The sequence below is a fragment of the Neodiprion pinetum genome, chromosome 4 (assembly GCF_021155775.2).
Source record: "Neodiprion pinetum isolate iyNeoPine1 chromosome 4, iyNeoPine1.2, whole genome shotgun sequence".
Classification (NCBI taxonomy): domain Eukaryota; kingdom Metazoa; phylum Arthropoda; class Insecta; order Hymenoptera; family Diprionidae; genus Neodiprion; species Neodiprion pinetum.
The window spans coordinates 33,205,114-33,223,304 of NC_060235.2; the positions used below are offsets into that span (position 1 = coordinate 33,205,114).

Sequence of the window (18,191 nt, forward strand, 5' to 3'; positions counted from 1 at the left end):
GCCCTGTTTAATAGATTTTTTGTAGCCTTCAAAATGGTCATTGTCCAAAACGCTACTTAACAACGTAAACAAATTAATTATGCATTCGGCTTACCAAAGAAGGATAAAGGGTGTGGACTTATACTGCTCCTCATTAATCTCAATAAATGCTGACCTAACTATTTTTAGTGAAATGCGTTGCTACCATCAACGTTTCTGCATCCAGCTATTTTTGAAAGACGGTAATTCCAAAAAAGATGCTCTGCTTATTTTTGAACTCGGAGAACCAGGTTTACTAGATTAATAGAACATATATTTCTGTCATCGATTTGCTTGAGCTGATACGAAATTTCCGAATGCATTCATATATTGAAATTAATAAGTCGATAGTGGCGTGTGTAATGTGTAGAGCATATTTTATCATTGCAGTTATGAACTGGTTACGTTTTTTTTTTTTTTTTTTTTTTTTTTTTTTTTTTTTTTTTTTTTATTACGGCTGAACCGATTTAATCAAATTTATTTATCGGAAATCTAAACCGATATACATTTTTACTACGGTCTTGAGTGATTACGGTTAGATCGGTCAGAATTTAGAGATTGCACAAAGCAAATGGTAAAAAGGAAAAGTAGCGTGAACGTGGAAAATCAAGTGTATTATGACATAATGATCGTTTATTTATAAGACTTTTGCGTTATCCATATTTCTTGAAATATACACAACAGGTAGGTAGGTACATAGCTTTTATTTTTATTACCTTACGAACGATAAGACATTCTGTGACACAAATTTCAAACGTCGATACATACATATAAATACGTACTGCCGTCGTATGTACGTATACGAATTGTCTTCCTTTTGCATATACATATACACCGGAATTCATCACCAATTATTTCCAAGGAGTCCGTGATGTGCATATTGAATAATAACTTAATTCATACTTATAACTAGTAATGTATACTATCATCAACTAATACGTAATTTTAATATGATATAAAATGTGGCAACATTACAGGCTTCTTCTAATATTTGGATTTACCTTGGTTTTCTTTAAAACTCCACTCTGAATGAGTAATAATCTTTGTATAATGACTGAATGCATACTTATCGTTACGACTAAATTGTATAAATGCATCGATTAAATCATAGATGTAGCAACAAATTGCATATTAAACAAACATAAAATCAAAAAATCACGTAAAAAATATTTAAATAAAACAAAAATAAAATAACAATTTTAGAATACTTTTTGGTGTCAGTAGAATCGTGTACAAATTCGTAAACATGTTCTTATAGCCACGCGACAAATATGAAACAAATGTGCGCATTCCAGTTGATTCAAATCCGGTATGAATAAATTGGTTGTAGATAAAGTAGAGAAAGAGAGGTATTCGCAGTCCTCCGCGATGAGATTTGTCAAACGAACAAGGTCATCTATCGCGATCAGTAATTAGCGTTTCCAACCAGACTAAACCATACTGAGCAGTGATTAATACTGCTAATGTACAGACCAGCGTAATTTTACAATTTCTCGGCGTTCGGCTCGCAAGATTGAACAAAAACACATTTAATTATGTCATATTATTATCTCCCGGGAGTTTTTCGGAATAGTTGTCGTCCTCAATTTCGTCATCGGGATCTCTACTCCGATCCGGTGATTCGTCTTTGTCGTTCAACTCGTGTATGTCATCCCCATCATCTCCGTCGTCTTCGTCTTCTCCATCTTCCCCGTCGTGGTCCGGATCCTGTTCGTGCTCGTTTTCGTGATCATCTAAAATATCTTGTTCCTGTTCCAAAAAGTCCGTTGGTACGAATTCCATTTGTTCTTCGCTATCGTTGAGATCAGGCGGACCAGGTATCTCACAAAAATTCAGATCTCTGTCCGTGCTACTCCGCTCCCGATCACCTTCCGGATCTTCCTCCTCGTGAAAGTCATCCAAGTTCCCATATCGTGCAGGAGATGACGAGCGGTTGTCGTGACCATCGGGAAACATTTCCGTAGGACTTAAAGGTATATCTAAAGGTTCAAGTTTCACTGTCACTGTCGGAGAAACAGGGCTCTGGGGACGCTGCAAGCGGATTTTCGTGAACGGTTTGCTTGGTTCGTTTGATTCTGAAGGGCGACGTTTCTGAGTACGTTTCTGAGCAGTTATCACATTGGCGGTATTGGGAGGTTGGCTTTTGGCTTCTTTGGTTTCTGATGAGATTCGCTGAATTATTGGTTGAGACGTCGACGGCTTTGATTGCGGGATTAACATCGGTGGCTTTGTACTCTGCGGGATAAAAATTGAAATATCACATTGGGTTTTTCAGAAGCTGCCATTCAATGACAAGCTCCAACTTTTCATCGACAACTACACAGTGAGTGGGTGCGTATCTAATATTTGTGTAACAGCAATGACTGAAGAGGAATAGGAAATACCTGCGAGGATGGACTGGGACCAGCCAGTCCTTTGACCTGCAGCGCTTCGGCGGCATTCAATAGTTGCGGTAACTTGTCATGGGCGACGTTTACCTCGCCCCTGTACATGAATCTGACTAGTGCCTCAACTTCCCAAAATTTGATATCTTTCATGAGGATAATTGGATGCTGGCAAGGATTTTCACGCAGAAGATCAGCGAGGTAATCGCTACAGGTGGACAAAATCATTTTGTGACACTTCAGAGATCGACCCTCACAAGCTAAAGTGACATCGACGAATTGCTCAGTATCTAACAGAGAGGGAAAACTATTCTGCATATTACTGTGGTAACTATTCCATCGCAGACAAACCTGAAATAAGTTTAATGGCATTGTAATTTCCAAAAGCATCGATTTTCTTCTTATCAACATAAATTTGTAACTCATATACTAACCTCAGTTGGTTGTTGCGGTACAGTGGTTTGAGGAATTACACTGGGTGGTTGACGGGGTGCCATTTTTATGGTGGTTGGAGCAACGTGTTTCACCTTAAGGGGAATGGTTTTAAGGACTAAAGTCTTTGGTTGTTGTTGCTGTTGCAACGGCAGCTGGAGTTGTTGTCGCTGTTGCTGCTGCTGCTGCTGCTGTGGCTGCTGTTGTTGCTGTTGCGGATGATGTTGCTGTTGTTGTTGGGATTGCTGAAGGTGCTGAGAAGGTGCTGGCGCGATGGGTCTCGGCCTTATGAGCGATTGTCCTATCCTGATTGTTTTGCTACCGGAACTAGCCTGCGTTGGCGTAGGAAGTACTGGAACAAGAACAAGGGTAGTGCACGTTATCACATCGATGTGTAACTGTTCGAATGGTTGCATTGATGATAAAATTGCATCAAAGTGAAGAAGTTAAAAATAACAATTTCGCGGTGTTGCTTGGGGCAGAAAACGTAGTATTGTCTAGCTGGTTTTGTTGAATGATTCTGAAATTTTTGTTCAAAGAAATTCAAGTTGCTGGAACAATCTATGAAAGAGACTACACGCTACAAGGTCGATCCGAAAGGTTGGAACAGCATTCTTACAAGGTCGGAGATGAGACTGAAGAAGACCTTCCCAATCTCTCGGTATCATTAGCTGCTCATTGCCGCGAGCGTTAGTGGGGTCAGTGGGAGCGAAGTGGTTCTCAAGGGTGGAATCCTTGTTCAAAAGGATGTCCAGAACAGCCCTGGAAGTCGGGGTTCTACCCGGCTTGCTCGTGTGTCTCGCCTCCCATTTTAGATAAGTCCACTTCTTTCTACAGTCGGATTCGCTCCGCTCAACACCGTCGGCCGCCGATACAGCTTTAGCTACGGATTGCCAAGCTTGGAGCCACCCACGCCCGTTCGCAACGCTCATTAATATCGCGTCCCGATACTGTCTCACCATCGCCAAGAGGGTCTCGACTTCGCGGGTAGAGAAATTCACTTTCCGCTGCTTAACGATACCCGGGAACTTCTGCGACACCGGCGACGATTTGTAATTCGGAAAGGAAGAAGCTGCTGCTGTCGGATGCATCGTGTTCATTGGTAACCTTCCGTTTAACCTTCCACCAGGTCCCTGCAGGTCTCCTCCGCGAAGCAACGATAACGCGAACAAGCTGTGCAATTTATTTTTTTCATACGAGCAAAGTTTTCATCAGTTTAGGGATGTTCGATTATGAATTGATCTTTTTGACGCGGAGAAATCGATCTTTGGTATAGATTCTTTTACTTGCTTCCGGGTTGCGGGTTCCGGGTTTTGGGACAACAGGACAATGAACAATTTTATTATGCCGAGGGCACGTGAGAATGTTCAAGTGTGAGAAGGCCTAACTTAAATTGGCCAAAATTTGCGACCCTACTAAGACAATAATTATAGATTTGACACTGGCATCTTACATGCCTAATGGTGATGATTCGAAAATCAATGTACGACTGAGAGAGTCAAGGTAGAAAAGAAAGTGCACTTGATTCTATCTCCCATTCTAAACGTATTGTAGGATTTGGATGTTGTTTATTCGTTGAGCTTTAGGTTTCGATCATTCGCTTACTTTAGAGTTTGGCTTTTTTGGAACACGTGACATGAACAGATCGGTTTTATCAAGATCGGTTTTTTACCTTTAGATATTTAGTAGAATCGGATTGGTCCAGAGATCGATTTTTTTTTTACAAAAGATCGAACATCCCTAAATTAGGTATAAAGTGAATTGTTTTATTCAACGGAAGAATCGTACAACATAAGATTTGATTTCGTGGTTGTATTCCTCTTTGCACGGTTAACCAAGTTTTGCAACAACTCGATTGAACAAATATTCTTTCACGTGGATAAATCACTATTTTGCAAGATGATTCTGAATCCGTACCGTTAAATATTTACTCAAACAATCACATGCAATTTTCGACTAATAATCGAACGATTCATAGCTCAAAGGGGAAATTATAACTCGTATAATGCAACAATCATTTCGTGGAGTTGAAAATTTTATTAACTCATGATTATTCTCGAAAAGTTTTGACTCTAAGTTTACAACTTCCAGTCAAATGCAACTCTCTTGAATATTTTTTTTTTACTGCACCTGTTTGAATAAAGTACATATCACGGGTTGGGTACAAATTTTAATACACGTAATACATAAGTCTATATTTTTTATTCCCCCAATTGCGAATGCACTTACTTGGTCGTTTCATAGTTTAAAATAAATAATTAAGTTCTGCAAGCCGTGCTGCAGAAAATTACAAAATATCAGGTATAAATACTATAATAAATATTTTCTTATTCTTTGAATAAAAGACAGAAAATGAAAATGCAATCATTGTCTCCGAGGCTTTGAGGAGTACGTAAGAATACAAAAACGGATTTTCTTTTCGCCTGCTCTCTAGCTCTCCAGTATTATACATGAGTTATTTTCAGAGGCACGCGGCATAAGCAGCATCCGCGTTATATCTGGCATTCAACGTTCTTTCCCACACGTCGCGTTGCTCTGAACACACACGTACGTATACTAACGTGCGTATACGTAATTATTTTAATATAATAAACAGACAGGCGTAGGCGGGTTAGAATGTTTTTTTTGTTTTTATTTATTGTACAACCAACCCTTTGACATTTCAATGTTATACAGATATTTGTTTGTTTGTTTTTTTTTTTTTTTGGTCATTATTTCTGTCATCGAAAAACAGCGGCAACGATTGAATATACATATACTAATTTTAACGACTCCGACATCGTGTTATGTACAACGTACATACTTTAGACATAATATACGTGTTGTTTGCGCAATATCTCGAGGCTGAATTGACCTAGGTTATAGAAGAAATTAAAGTCGCGTTGCAGGAATACAGCCACTAACCAAACTCGTCGCAACGATACCTCTCCATGTCGATATATATATATAATATGTATATATATATATATATATGTATGTGTGTGTGTGTATATACAGAAAGAGGCGCGAAGTTACGCGGGCGTTTGGCGATAAAAAACGATAGGAAAAAATATCGACGCTAGAGAAATTGCGTATGCACACAAAGAAACGTCGTTACCAGTCACCACACGCTCACTTTTGCACCGCACGACGACGCCTCGCTTATTAATGTATGGTATCGTATCGTATTATATTATGTTATGTTATATTATATTATATTATATCATCCGTGTGTAAGATAAGCTTTTATCGACGACGTCTAATCACCCGCAATTGCTACGACAATTTCCAATCAGCGACAGATCTGCGCCAGTCGAACACGCGAGTCGTACTACTTGGCCGTCGACGTCCCTCTTTTCAAGTGCAGCGAGGGCAGCAACGAAAGCCCAGAGAAAGGTACGGGGTTGCTGCACTGCGCACGTTCAGTCCCACCCACCCCCGCTTTTCACTCGCCTCAATACCGAGATACGCTTCCGATGAGAACCGACTTTTTCCCATTTCTCTTTATCCCCGTCTTTTCCCTCATCGGCGTATTATACGAAGATTATATAGGGCGGCCTTGTTCGATTTAACGATGTACTTATATCGTAGCCGTACGAATTCTTCTGCAAAATCGTGTAAGTGTACGAATGAAAAACGTATAGTCTCGTCACAGAATCAACCTTGCTTGTCTCTTGAGTGTGGCGTTTTTGTCGCTTTAAATTTAGTTTTGCTCTACACGGCGATCGAGACTCAAGTACCTATTATATTTTGTTATCCAGGAGTGCGGCTTGTTTAACAAGAGGTATGAAAACTGTAATGCAGTCAAACTAAGACTTACGGTATACAGGCCACTGAACAACAATCAGTATAACTATGTGATTGTCGACTTCCTGTTAACCCGGAAACACAGTTTTATCACAGGACATATATGTGATATAAGCATAGCCGCAAAGTACGCCACTGGACCAAAGCGTATATTGTGATAATTATTCGCACATTTAAATTAATCGCAATTTGAGCGATGTAGGGAAAAAGGTAAATTCGAAAAGGTCAATTGAATTAATATTAACATAATAATTTTATACTTCAAGTTGCAGAAGAATTATTTTCAAAATTTCAACAAAACATGGTACTATTTTCACCATATTTTTTTTCCTTCAATTCACACATTGTAATTGTTAGTAACTGTGTCGAACGAAAAAAATATATGTATAATACACGCAATTTTTTGTCTCATGGAATTGATCCTGCGTATTACATGAAGTACGAACATACGCAAACGTACAATCGTTCAATTATCGGAGAAAATTTATAGCCTACACGATACCGCGTATAAGTATACGCACATGTATGCGTTTATAAAAGAACAGGAAGTTTTTTAATATCGCCTAATTTCATAGGTCAAGTTTATTCTTATGCGTAGCTTGTAAAGCGTTCGTCTTTATTTTTCAAACCAATATTTTTCAAAGATATATGATAACGTAAATGAGAATTCATCGACCCTCTCTCTGGAATATTGCATGGCCGGGTGAGTAGAAGGAATTAAAAGCGCGGACGGACGGAGAGGTGGGGGAGGGGGGAGAAGGACGAGGGGAAGCGCGAGATCAGGACTTTCAGCCGTCATTTTTCGAGGAAGTGAAGCGGTTCGAAGGCCTTTGTTGATATTTTTTGCAATACGAGGGGGAAAGACAGAGGGGGAGAGAGAGAGAGAGAAAGAGAGAGGCGCCTGGCGCATATTCATAAAGCGATATATAAACGAGTAATTTCGAGCGGAGGCACCGCCCTTCGGTCCCCCTCCTATATAGCTGCTAGGTACAATAATTAAATTTTCAAACTTCCCCTCCGATACAGATATGCTCGGTTGAGACGACGCGGTGGAGAAGTGGCGGGGGGTGTGGCGCGAGGTGGGAGGGGGGTGGGGGAGGGTTGGGTCCGCGACGCCCCCACTAGCCTCACTAATTTATACATTTTTTTAAATTATTGATTAAAAGACGCGAAAACCAACCCCCCTCGCTCCCCGACGACTCCCACTTCTTCTACGCCGCCATGTTTCACCTCTGTTGTCTGGGCTTCCTGTGCGGCTGTAATATGCCGCAAGGGTTCAACAATACTCTTTTTTTTTTATCCTGTATCATACAACGAGGCTAAAAAATTTCATCCTTTCTACGTGTATTTGATTATTCATGTAGGCGGTATGTGTGTGAATTTGTATAATCCTCGATCATCAGTCTTACAGACACCCTCGTCGTCGTTTTACTCTGCCTGGTATTTTTATTTTTTTATTTGATTTTTTTATTTATTTAAAATATGAACGGATGAAAAGTTCAAGTCACAGAAATAAATAAATTTGGTAGAATCGTTGATGATGCATTGAGAGATGAAATTTATTATGGCTGTAGAATCGTCAATACAAGCGTTGAACTTTTTCGCGCTTCGATTTTTAAACTGAAAATTTAAATTCGTTATACCTCGAAAATTCAGTGCAATCGATAAGTGAAGGAGAGAGAAAAAAAAACGGAACCTCATTTTAGTTTCTAGCGACAATGTGTCTAAAAAAAATTTCTCAACTTTGACGAAGCTGGTGCAAAATTGAAATCCGTACAGCCAACTGTCAATGGATCATCGTTATGAGATTTTTACAAGGTTGGGTGGAATTTGCGGGGCTACAAGATACGACGGACGGCAAGATGTGAGAAAATTTAAATCTATAGAACGCAGGGAAGATGCACGAAAAGAGGTTTTTCGTCTTTGACCTATTACTTTTCTTTCCGTGATAAAAATTAAGGTCAATGTAAGCGATAAGCAATTTTTGTCGTTCTGCTACACGCCCATTCGCTGTATCGGAGGATCGTTGATAACCTTAGCCCTCGTGCTTTATTACGCCTGTAAGTTCGTAGTGCGTGTTCCTGTTAAAATTCTAATAATTCTCGTTTAGGTCGTCTATATAATTCGAGTTCCAAAAGTATTCGCGTAGAAGTGCGCTCACCACGGTTTGCGCTAGGCTTTTTTGGGCGAAAACAGTGTAGAATTGTAGATTGATGCGTAATTTAGATAGCGAGAAAAAGTTCAAAACTGCAGTCTTTAATCCTGTTCTGTATAATACGTATTAACAGGATCGAAGGGATTTCTTATTTGTCGACAAGTGCTGAATATTATAGATGAGAATTACGAATATGCGTTCTCTTCAGATTCGAGGGGAATAAAATATTCCGGCAAAATGAGCTTCGTTGAAGACGCCGCTGCAGCAGTTCGTAATCGGTGTATTTCCCAACCCGTCCAGCTGCGGCGTTACGTCAAATGAGCCGCAAGACCGTCGAACAACGAAGCTCTCGTCGGCCAGACGGTTGGTATATGACGAATTAAAAAATTTCTCTTTATCCAGCCAGTGCAGAAGGCCTGTGCCTCATTCGTATAACAGCTGCCGTTCTGACCTGAACTCTGCATAATTACGAGCAGCCGCGAGGACTCGCAGGATTAACGGCTCACGAGTATTATAAGCCAAATTGCAATTAAGAGGAAGAGTAAAATTTGATCGATAAACGAAGCGAGCTCTCCGGTTCGTTATACTTCCTAGAGGTTGTCTCATCACATTCATGGTCTGCAAAGTGCGTTTGGAGGTGTACGTTTTATTGTCGCAGAATCGCAAGGCACGCGCAATGTTACGTATTTGTGGGCCGTGTCCTGCGACCAGCTCGCAAAGTTAACTTGCGTGAACCTGTAGGTACTGGCTGCATCGCATTTAATTGCGCGATTAAAAAAGATAGAATAAATATTTGCAAGCGCGATTACCCCGCGTGTTTATACGCGGTGTAAGGAAACAGTAAATGCACTTTGTCGAAGGCGTGTTCAACGGTATTAGTCTATCTCACGTAGTATTACTCGTGATGTTGACGGTACGAGTGAATTTTCCTTGCCGGATATAAATGAAACAAAAATAGCATAGAAAAGGTATACCGAATATACATTTTACATGAAATTAGAAAATGCACAAAATGGGAATAAAGCATTGCATGGTGTAGAATCGTGTTTCTCATTACCGTGATACCGTCTCCCGATAAGTCGTCCTCCGTGATGAACCCGCAAATGTCGATGCAAATTGGTGGTCCCGCACTGTCGGGGATTGGCGCCCCCTCTGACGACAACGGCACCGCATATACGGCACTGGGCTCTGAGAGGGTCGTTCAGGCAGAGATCGAAGTGGGCCCAAACGGCGCTGGGATTCGCCATGGCCCTGAGACTTCGAGAATGGGATCTAACCCGGCTGCTCGAGTGCCCGGAGGAAAATGCGGAGGTTGTCACGTGATCGACGAGGCAGTCGTCCTCGTCTTCCGGTTCCTGTTTCATGATGCCCGACACTCTCTTGTGCAAAATCTTACGTGATCCCGAAATTTTGACGCCTTTGTATTCTCCGGTATCTTGAGACGCGAGATCCTTGCGAGACGTGTCAATACGTCAAACCGTTTTCCAGTGAAACTGCGTACATACGTATATTATACTCGTTCGTGTACAACCATTTCGCCGAGTTCAAACACGCCCCGATTTTACCGAACTCGCCGTGAATTCAAATCGTTAAACTTTGCTGAGCCGGCTGCGTGGATATACGTATACGTGTACAAGCATGTCGTGCTGCAGCAATGATTCACGCGAATACGGTGACTATACCTTGACCCCTGAACCCCGATGAAAAGCGTTGCGTACACTCGGCTTCTCAGATTCTTACGACTCCTGCGGGAGTTGGACAACTCAAAAGAATTTCAATATTCCTATGGCGATATGAAAATCTCCGGCGTCCCGACAGCCGGGTCGAACGGTTATACGCGCACTCACTAGTGAGGATAAAAAACCGGGTCTTAGTCCCCTTGCCCCTTGTATTAGAGATGATCGAATGATCGGTCTAACGTCTTCCAGACGCGCTGGGCGAGCTCGACACTGGACTTTTTCATTTTGCCAACTCCTCGATCGAGGGGTTCGCATTCCAGCATGCCGGGTGTACGCACAAGCCCTAGACTTGCCGCTTCGAATTCGGCTCTAAAACCTGGCGAGTAAAGCTGAACTCGCCGAGGGAAAAGACGGAGGGGGGCAAACGCGGTCGCCTAAGAGCAGAGGGACGTCCACCCTATTGTTCGTGCCCCCCTGGTTATTCCAGGACAGGTCGTGACCTCGTACTTTTCGTGCCTGAGGACAATTTTTTCATCTACAATGTGTCGCGCGCTGTGACTTAAGCGGTGTGAAATACATATTACAAAACCGGACGTTGCTGCTTCCTCGGAAGGAAATGAATTTTGAAAATTGACGCAGCGGGCTGGACGATTAATCACCGTATTCAAGCGCAAACTTTTTACTGCAACGGGACATGTACATGTACCATCTAATAATAAACAACAGATTTCTTCAGATACTTATAACTGAGAGATTGTCGGGTACGATTCATCAACAACGCATTGCAACTGTAAAATTATGCAGCAAAGGTGCGGCTGTCGTCAATTTTGAATCGCTGATTTGAACGAGTCTTCGTCAGCAAATCCACCAAAGTTCGATTTTTGATGACAATATTCACATTGTTAGTGTACAATTTGTGCAACGGCAATGTGATTTTATTACTTATAATACGCTGTAAAGTAATGTTGCACGCAACATTTTTTGGAGATGATATCAATAATATGTTTTTATCATTTATTCAAACCGTTTTGTGTTAATTATCATCACGCTAAGAGGATGCTATAGTCAGTCTTGCCGACGGTATAAAATATGTCACATATTTTCACTATTACCTAAAAATATAGTTGGTAAGTTTACACAGCATAGATGCGAACATGGCGCGGTTAGCGCACTTCTAAATTCAATGCCTAGCAAATCTGACCGAAAACATTTTCGTTTCATGGGAAAATAACACTAGGAAATGTATGCCTAGTCATAATTCAATTACAGGAATACATTTCTTGGCATCATTGTTACGTAAAACAAAATTTTATTAGTACATTTATGTTCAGCATTGCATGTAGAATTGTGCTGTCTGCGGTAATTTCACATCAGCGATGCGTAATTTTTTTGACTATAAGATCCTCTTGAGGGTAATCTTGGAACAAAATTGAACCAAAATTGAATTTAACCGCACCTGCAGGTAATCATATTCGTTTTCATCATTTATCTGTCCCGTCATTTTTTTTTTGTTTTAATTCATTTTTCGGTTAGACTGTTTGTTGGTAAAACGCTACGGAGATTCACATCGAATGTGGTACAGACGCTAGAGATTACGTGAAAATAAGACACCGGGTCGAGCAACGTGTCGGATAAGAAGCACGTAGCTTCAGTTCGTTACATTGATTGATTCGATAAGAGTATTTAAATTTTCTTCCTTCCAGTCCCACCGCGGTTTTGAAACCGAGCATTCGTCGCCGCATCGTAGGACTCAACGTCGCTGCGGTTTGTTGTTTTGTTCGAACCGAAAATGCCCGTAATATCTGGACAAAAATTCCAATCAAATTTCGCGATAGTAACGAGCTTTCCTCGAGCGCCTAAAACCACCCACAATCATCGGTATTCATCGTAACCTTTATCCGAAAGTGTCGTAAATATACGGGAGCGACGGTACGTCAAGTGGTCACGTGGCCGCTCTGGTACGATTAGCGATATACGTCGGTATAAATAGTTTCAATTTGCGACGACGACTCAGAGCTTGTCTGCATAGAGCTGGCCTGGTGCACGGGGTCCGTAACTCGTGCAAGTTTTTACTGGATTCGGGACCTGTACGGCTGGAAGATCGCGGACAAAGAGTGTAATCTAAGCGTGAATTACGTCATCAACGATTAAACCGACGCTCCACGTCGCGGCAGATGCCTGTTATTTTCTCTCGCCGATTTTCTTCGATATCGGCCGAGTCGGTGCAGCGGCGTTCAGTTTTCGATTCAATGCAGTCGACCCAGGGAGGATTACGATCGGATCAATAAGCGAGCGTCGCGAGAACCCGCCTCTATCAGGCATGTAGTAAATTTCGGTTTGTGCGCGCCTGGTTTTTCGGCCTGCTGAATATGCAACGGTTTTCGAAAAGATCGCGGAACGAGGTGCGAAAAGGCAATTGCTATAAATCGGCAACGAGCCGCAAACATCGATCGGGAACGAGACAATGACTCCGCGACGCTGGCGCGCTGTGTCTCAACCCGTGTACGTGTGTGCGTGAGCGTCTCTCTGTGTCGGATATGAATCTGCGGAGCGACGTAGTAGTCGATGTTTTCAATTCCGTCGAGGCACGAAATCCCGGAGCTTGAGGAAACGAGGAAGAAAAAAAAATCACGTCTCGTTTCCGACGCGATTTGGACAGAGGAGTCGAGAGACGGCTACCGATAAATTGGACGATTACGCGTACGGGAGAAATACGAATGTTGCGAGGCGATCGTCGTGCGTATTAGCCCCGCGTTTGTCGGCCGGGGGAGCCTTTACAACGAAAATATTGAGCGTGTATATAATTATTCTTAGAAGCAGGGGCTTTCTGTGGTTATAGCAACCCATTCCTTGCAACGAGACGTTCCGTCTATAAAAAGCAATCATTATCTCGCCCTGGGTTGATAATGTATATGTATATCTGTGCGTACTACGTATGCGCTTTATATAAATATGTTACAAATGCGTATGCATATGACTGTGTTGGACGCGTACGAGGGAGAACACAAGCTCGTTGCTCTTTTAGAGATCGAGTTGTAGGTATTTTGCGGAGATTTGACGGTCGCGTTGGCGTATCGAGCGCTGCTTTAAAAACGTGCTTTAAGAAAAACACTTTGGCGGCGTTGTAACATGTTATAATAGGTGTCGGATGTATCTTAATCACTCACTGGATATGTTATAACAAATAAAGAAAAAGTGACGATTGACTGCGGTGCGGTAGCCCGGAGAGTTTTGTTCGACGTTGATAACAAATTAGACGGAGTGAACGTAGTTGGAGAAGAGGAAACCGAACCACACGCACTATAAGCCACTCGTAATACTCTCGCTGCAGTCATTCACTACTATCATCATAACGACGAAACGCGCGCAAACCGGGCACTGATCGAGCCGCACCGTATTTCCTTGTGTTTTTCAGCCTGGTTCGGTCGAAGAACCGAGTCCACCGAAGCTTTTTTATATTTATTTGTATTTCTTGTTTTATGTATTAATTCGTTTACGTTTTACCAGTTAATATCGAAGCGCGGTTGGTGCGCGAAAAGCGGCAGGAGGATGATAAGAACACTGGGGAGAACGGATTTTCGAAAAAAAAATTTCAAAAACACACGGGACCGAGCTTCGCGAACCTGGGATTGACGAATATAAAATCGCAACGGGAAGAGCTTAGAAAATGGCCGATGTGCTTTGCACCGTGCTTCAGTGGTAACGATCCCCCCGACCCAGGAATGACTAAAATCGAAATCGGTGGCCGAGGGGCGTCGGGACGCGCATGTGCGACGGCGCCGGTCGTCAACGCATTATCTGTATCATATGTGCGCTCTACTATCCGACCTGATTACGTTGCCCGAACTTTGTCAAGACATCGATTAACATGTTACACTGTAACATGCGTTGCACGCTTTTGGCAGCTTCCGGAGCGTTGCAAAAATAAACCGCAATCTCAGTTTTCAAAATGATAACGACGCCTTTTGCGTTTTACTTACATTTCATACACCGCGTTACGCATTCCACTGCAAATCGAAGTATGGAATATTTCACGACACTAAAAAAGGTTTGATGAGAAAGATTACACAGATATATCGACGGAAAGTGATGCAATTGCCGTTAAAACATCTAGTCACATGTATTTTATATTTATCATATTTTTAATAAGAGTTTTATTCTTACTTACGTACCAAATTTATACACATATCTATACACATCGCAGGTGGGTGTATGAAAATTTGATTCCAGATGTTGTTGTACGTATCACAGACATTTCTGTTTCTTCTTGACATCAATATATTTCTAAGAAGATGTACTTGGGAAAACAATCGCGCTATTGGTCAATTAAATCTCAACGTTTGATGACGAATTTGAAAATCCGAAGACGAAAGCGATAAAAGGTGTCTTTTTTCCTCTCGTTAATGAAGCGAGCGTGCGATAAAAAAGAAACATATTCAATCTACCAATACACGTTAGTTTAATTAATTTTGCTTAAACTTATATTTATATGCGGAGCAGACAATGTCGTTTGAAACTCAATCCCACGGTGAACGATAATTTGAAGATTTTTTGATGAAAAGAGGAAAGAAAAAGCTATTGGAATAACGATACGTCATGCCATAACCATCAGCAAAATCTCAAATTACCCAATACCAGCTGAGTCAAACTTTAAAATTGGCGCAGATGATGTTTAAAGTGAGCCTTTCACTGCTGCCAGTTGGGTTGCATACTCCCAGGCGCCGAAATGAGCTGACGATAAGAAAAAGCTACGCGGTTCTTGCTCATAATACTCGCAATATTTTACGAATTAGAACACTTTGTTTGTCGCGTGTTAAGGGGGGATTGTAAAATTTCGTAATACGTGAAATACTTACGGTTGCGTTGTACGATACGTTGAATTTCCAAAGGAAGTAGAATAAACACGTGAAATGGCGGGATAAAAGGAGTTTGTTAAAATGTGTATGCTTTGAAGCATTGAAGGGAAATTCATTCATATTAGGTACTTTAAACAAATCGAAACATTCCGAATGGTTACTTAATCAACGCCATTAAAAGTAATTGGCTCACCTTTTTGAAGTCCCGGTAAAAATTGACCTTCAGATTGATCACCGCCTTGCCAATCAGATACTAGCTCGAACTCACTATTATTTCTGCTCGTTGATCGTGTAATCCGCTTCGTTTCCACGTCTGCGATGTGAAATAATTACGGTATTTCATATTAAATGTAAGAAATTGGCCGAGAATTTTTTGTGACATGTCTTGATAATTGGTCAGAGTTTTGAATAGGTCAATGCAGCGTATAATAAAGGCAAAAGAAACTTGTGTCTCCTGAAATACAATCCATCGTTCATTTAACTCATTATTAATTTTGAAACGTAAATATAGTCCCTTATCACCGGCACTCGTCATGCAAATGAATGACTGGTTTAAATTACCGTTTGGTAGTATTGGCAGCATTGGGCACTGGAGTTGTAATTGATTCTGGATCTGCCAATCGGTCCATGAGACAAAATCACTAGGCTTTAGATTCCCAGATTGTACCATTCGTGTCCTAGGCTCATCATCTGGGACAGTAAAGCAGCTAAATTAGTAAGAAATTGGATGTACTAGTGTAGAATGTGTTACAAAAGTGAAACTCGACGCTCAAAGTTGCATTTAAAAATGAAATTCTGTTGCCAGCTACTGTTATCATTTTTCGTTCTCTATTTCTTTTAACAGTGATGTAGACTGACCTGAAAGCACCGGAGGTTGACCTAAAGCAATGTATCGTTTTCTGGCCAATTGTGCTGCGGCAAAATCTGGACTATGATTGTGTTGCATTCGTATTCTTGGTTTTTTGCAATCCCCTGTAGTAATGAGACTTCCTCTACAGTGCAACGTTCTGCCAACGCATCGCCAGCGTATCGTATTGGGTTGTTTCTTATGCAATGTGTACATGAAACCCCTGTGAATGACTTTAGGACCTCCTTTATTCGAGAGTACCACCTAAAATCAAGAATTCCACTTCATCGTACTTCTAAAAAAAGCGATTCAATCACTACATGTATATTCATAACTCGAAGATTGATTATCCAGTATCCATCGATTTTCATTATTTATATTTTCAGAAATTTACAATTAATCATCCTGTAAAATAGTTGAAAATAAAGTGTACACCAAACATGGAGCACCTCAGCGATATTGGAATCGTCCTCATTCAGCAATTCCTCCATCTTAATCATAGACGATGTTTCAGCTTTCTGTTCCTTCGCATCAGAGTTTGCGTTAATTTTCGATGTACATCCAGTTTGTGCCAACATGTTCCAGAATGACCCTGCAGACAAAAAATACAAACCTGTTATAACTGGTAATGAACAAGCGACTACACATACCTTTACATAAAATGCAGGTAGATTTGTTGCAACACATAGAATCAAGGTATGGAAGTAGTTGCCGTTACAATAGAAGTGATCAAGGTTTGCGGCGAGTAGCAGTGCTACAACGATCTGGCAGCGGTTGAAAATGTAATTTGCACATTGAGATGAAGCCTATAAGATGTTGAAAAATTCTAGGGCGTTCCGTTACTATTTTCAGAGTGAGAGACGAAAATACAGAAAACTATCGAAATTACTGTTATTCAATTATAGACCGTGTCTCTGATCCGTGCACTCTGTATCATTTTAGTTTCATTCTTTCAACACCCTTGCTTCGCTGATACGTTATATTACAAAAATCAAAGAAGTCTGTTCGGTCAAATAACTAATCGCCGAATTTAAAACAATATGCTTCCCGTGTGCTTTTCCTCTTTACGGCCACCAGTCATCATTTCATCTACAAGGTGACAGTTGTTGGTATCTCTTCTGTGTGGCAACAGCTGTGAACTAGTTCACAGAGCAGCAACAGAGTGCAGCACCGTAATGTTGTTCTGATTAAAAAAACGCGTAAGGGCGCTGGACGAGTAACCACCGAGCATCAAGCAAGTGCTCCGAACTGTAAGCATGGTATTATACATACGTTTTCAAAGCTCGATAAAAAAGAACCCAACTTGTTGGAGGCAATTAGGAACAAACGAAACTCTGACTGACGCAATCTTTGGCCACACTATAATTGTTAAACAAAACAAATCCAATCAGATACCGAGTGGATGAAAATTGCGAAAGCAAGGTACTCGTGTAACAAAAAATAACGAGATTAACGTACGATTACAGTAAAGAACTTTCCACGGCTGACAAATATATGAAACGATATACGCATATATGTTACACAGCAAATATGAATTAACGTACGCATAAACAAATGAATATGAAACCGAGCACCTGATACGGGTGACGGGCGTAAACGTCAATTATTCTGGGTAATATTCGAGTGGGTAAATGTGGTTAAAGGACGTGACAATTCAGGTAGGCATGGCAGGACTATAATGAGACAAATTTGTACCTGACAGTCTAACGACGTTCGTCGGTTGACAATTGTCGGGGTAAAAAATTCGAAAAATGGAACTCGACGAAACGATACCGAAATGGCCAACGTCCTCGGTCGACTGGACGGCCGTCGCAGCGGGACGAGGAACACCAAGAAATATGGCACCGCTGCGCGGCGATCAATAAACGGCACCAAGGTTTCTGGTCCATAAAGGTCCGTTCATAGCGGAGCGGCGCGATAACGGACAGGCGGCGTTCGAATTTTTAAACGCGCCTGAACACGCTCTCATTCTCATCTGACCATCCGACGCGTGCAGATCGAAGTCGCAGGGTAACTGCGCAATTCCGCTTGCAC

The 18,191-nt window shown here is 41.4% G+C and overlaps 1 protein-coding gene across 9 annotated transcripts; it reads right to left on the reverse strand.

The window, feature by feature from the left end:
- Nucleotides 1-547: 547 nt before the first annotated feature.
- Nucleotides 548-18,001, reverse strand: LOC124216224 (protein jim lovell). 9 transcript variants are annotated; one of them, XM_046620488.2, is made up of 9 exons: nucleotides 17,853-17,993; nucleotides 16,808-17,405; nucleotides 16,607-16,749; nucleotides 16,169-16,421; nucleotides 15,872-16,000; nucleotides 15,504-15,623; nucleotides 2,837-3,186; nucleotides 2,403-2,753; nucleotides 552-2,253 (listed from the first exon to the last, which is right to left on the reverse strand). In XM_046620488.2, the coding sequence occupies exons 2-9, from the start codon at nucleotides 16,842-16,844 to the stop codon at nucleotides 1,552-1,554; spliced, it is 2,085 nt and encodes a 694-aa protein (XP_046476444.1). In that variant the 5' UTR covers nucleotides 16,845-17,405; nucleotides 17,853-17,993; the 3' UTR covers nucleotides 552-1,551. The 9 variants fall into 9 exon arrangements, with proteins under 9 accessions (XP_046476445.1, XP_046476446.1, XP_046476449.1 ...); XM_046620492.2 differs by having other exon boundaries at nucleotides 16,591-16,749; XM_046620491.2 differs by lacking the exon at nucleotides 16,808-17,405 and having other exon boundaries at nucleotides 16,591-16,749; nucleotides 17,853-18,001.
- Nucleotides 18,002-18,191: the final 190 nt, after the last annotated feature.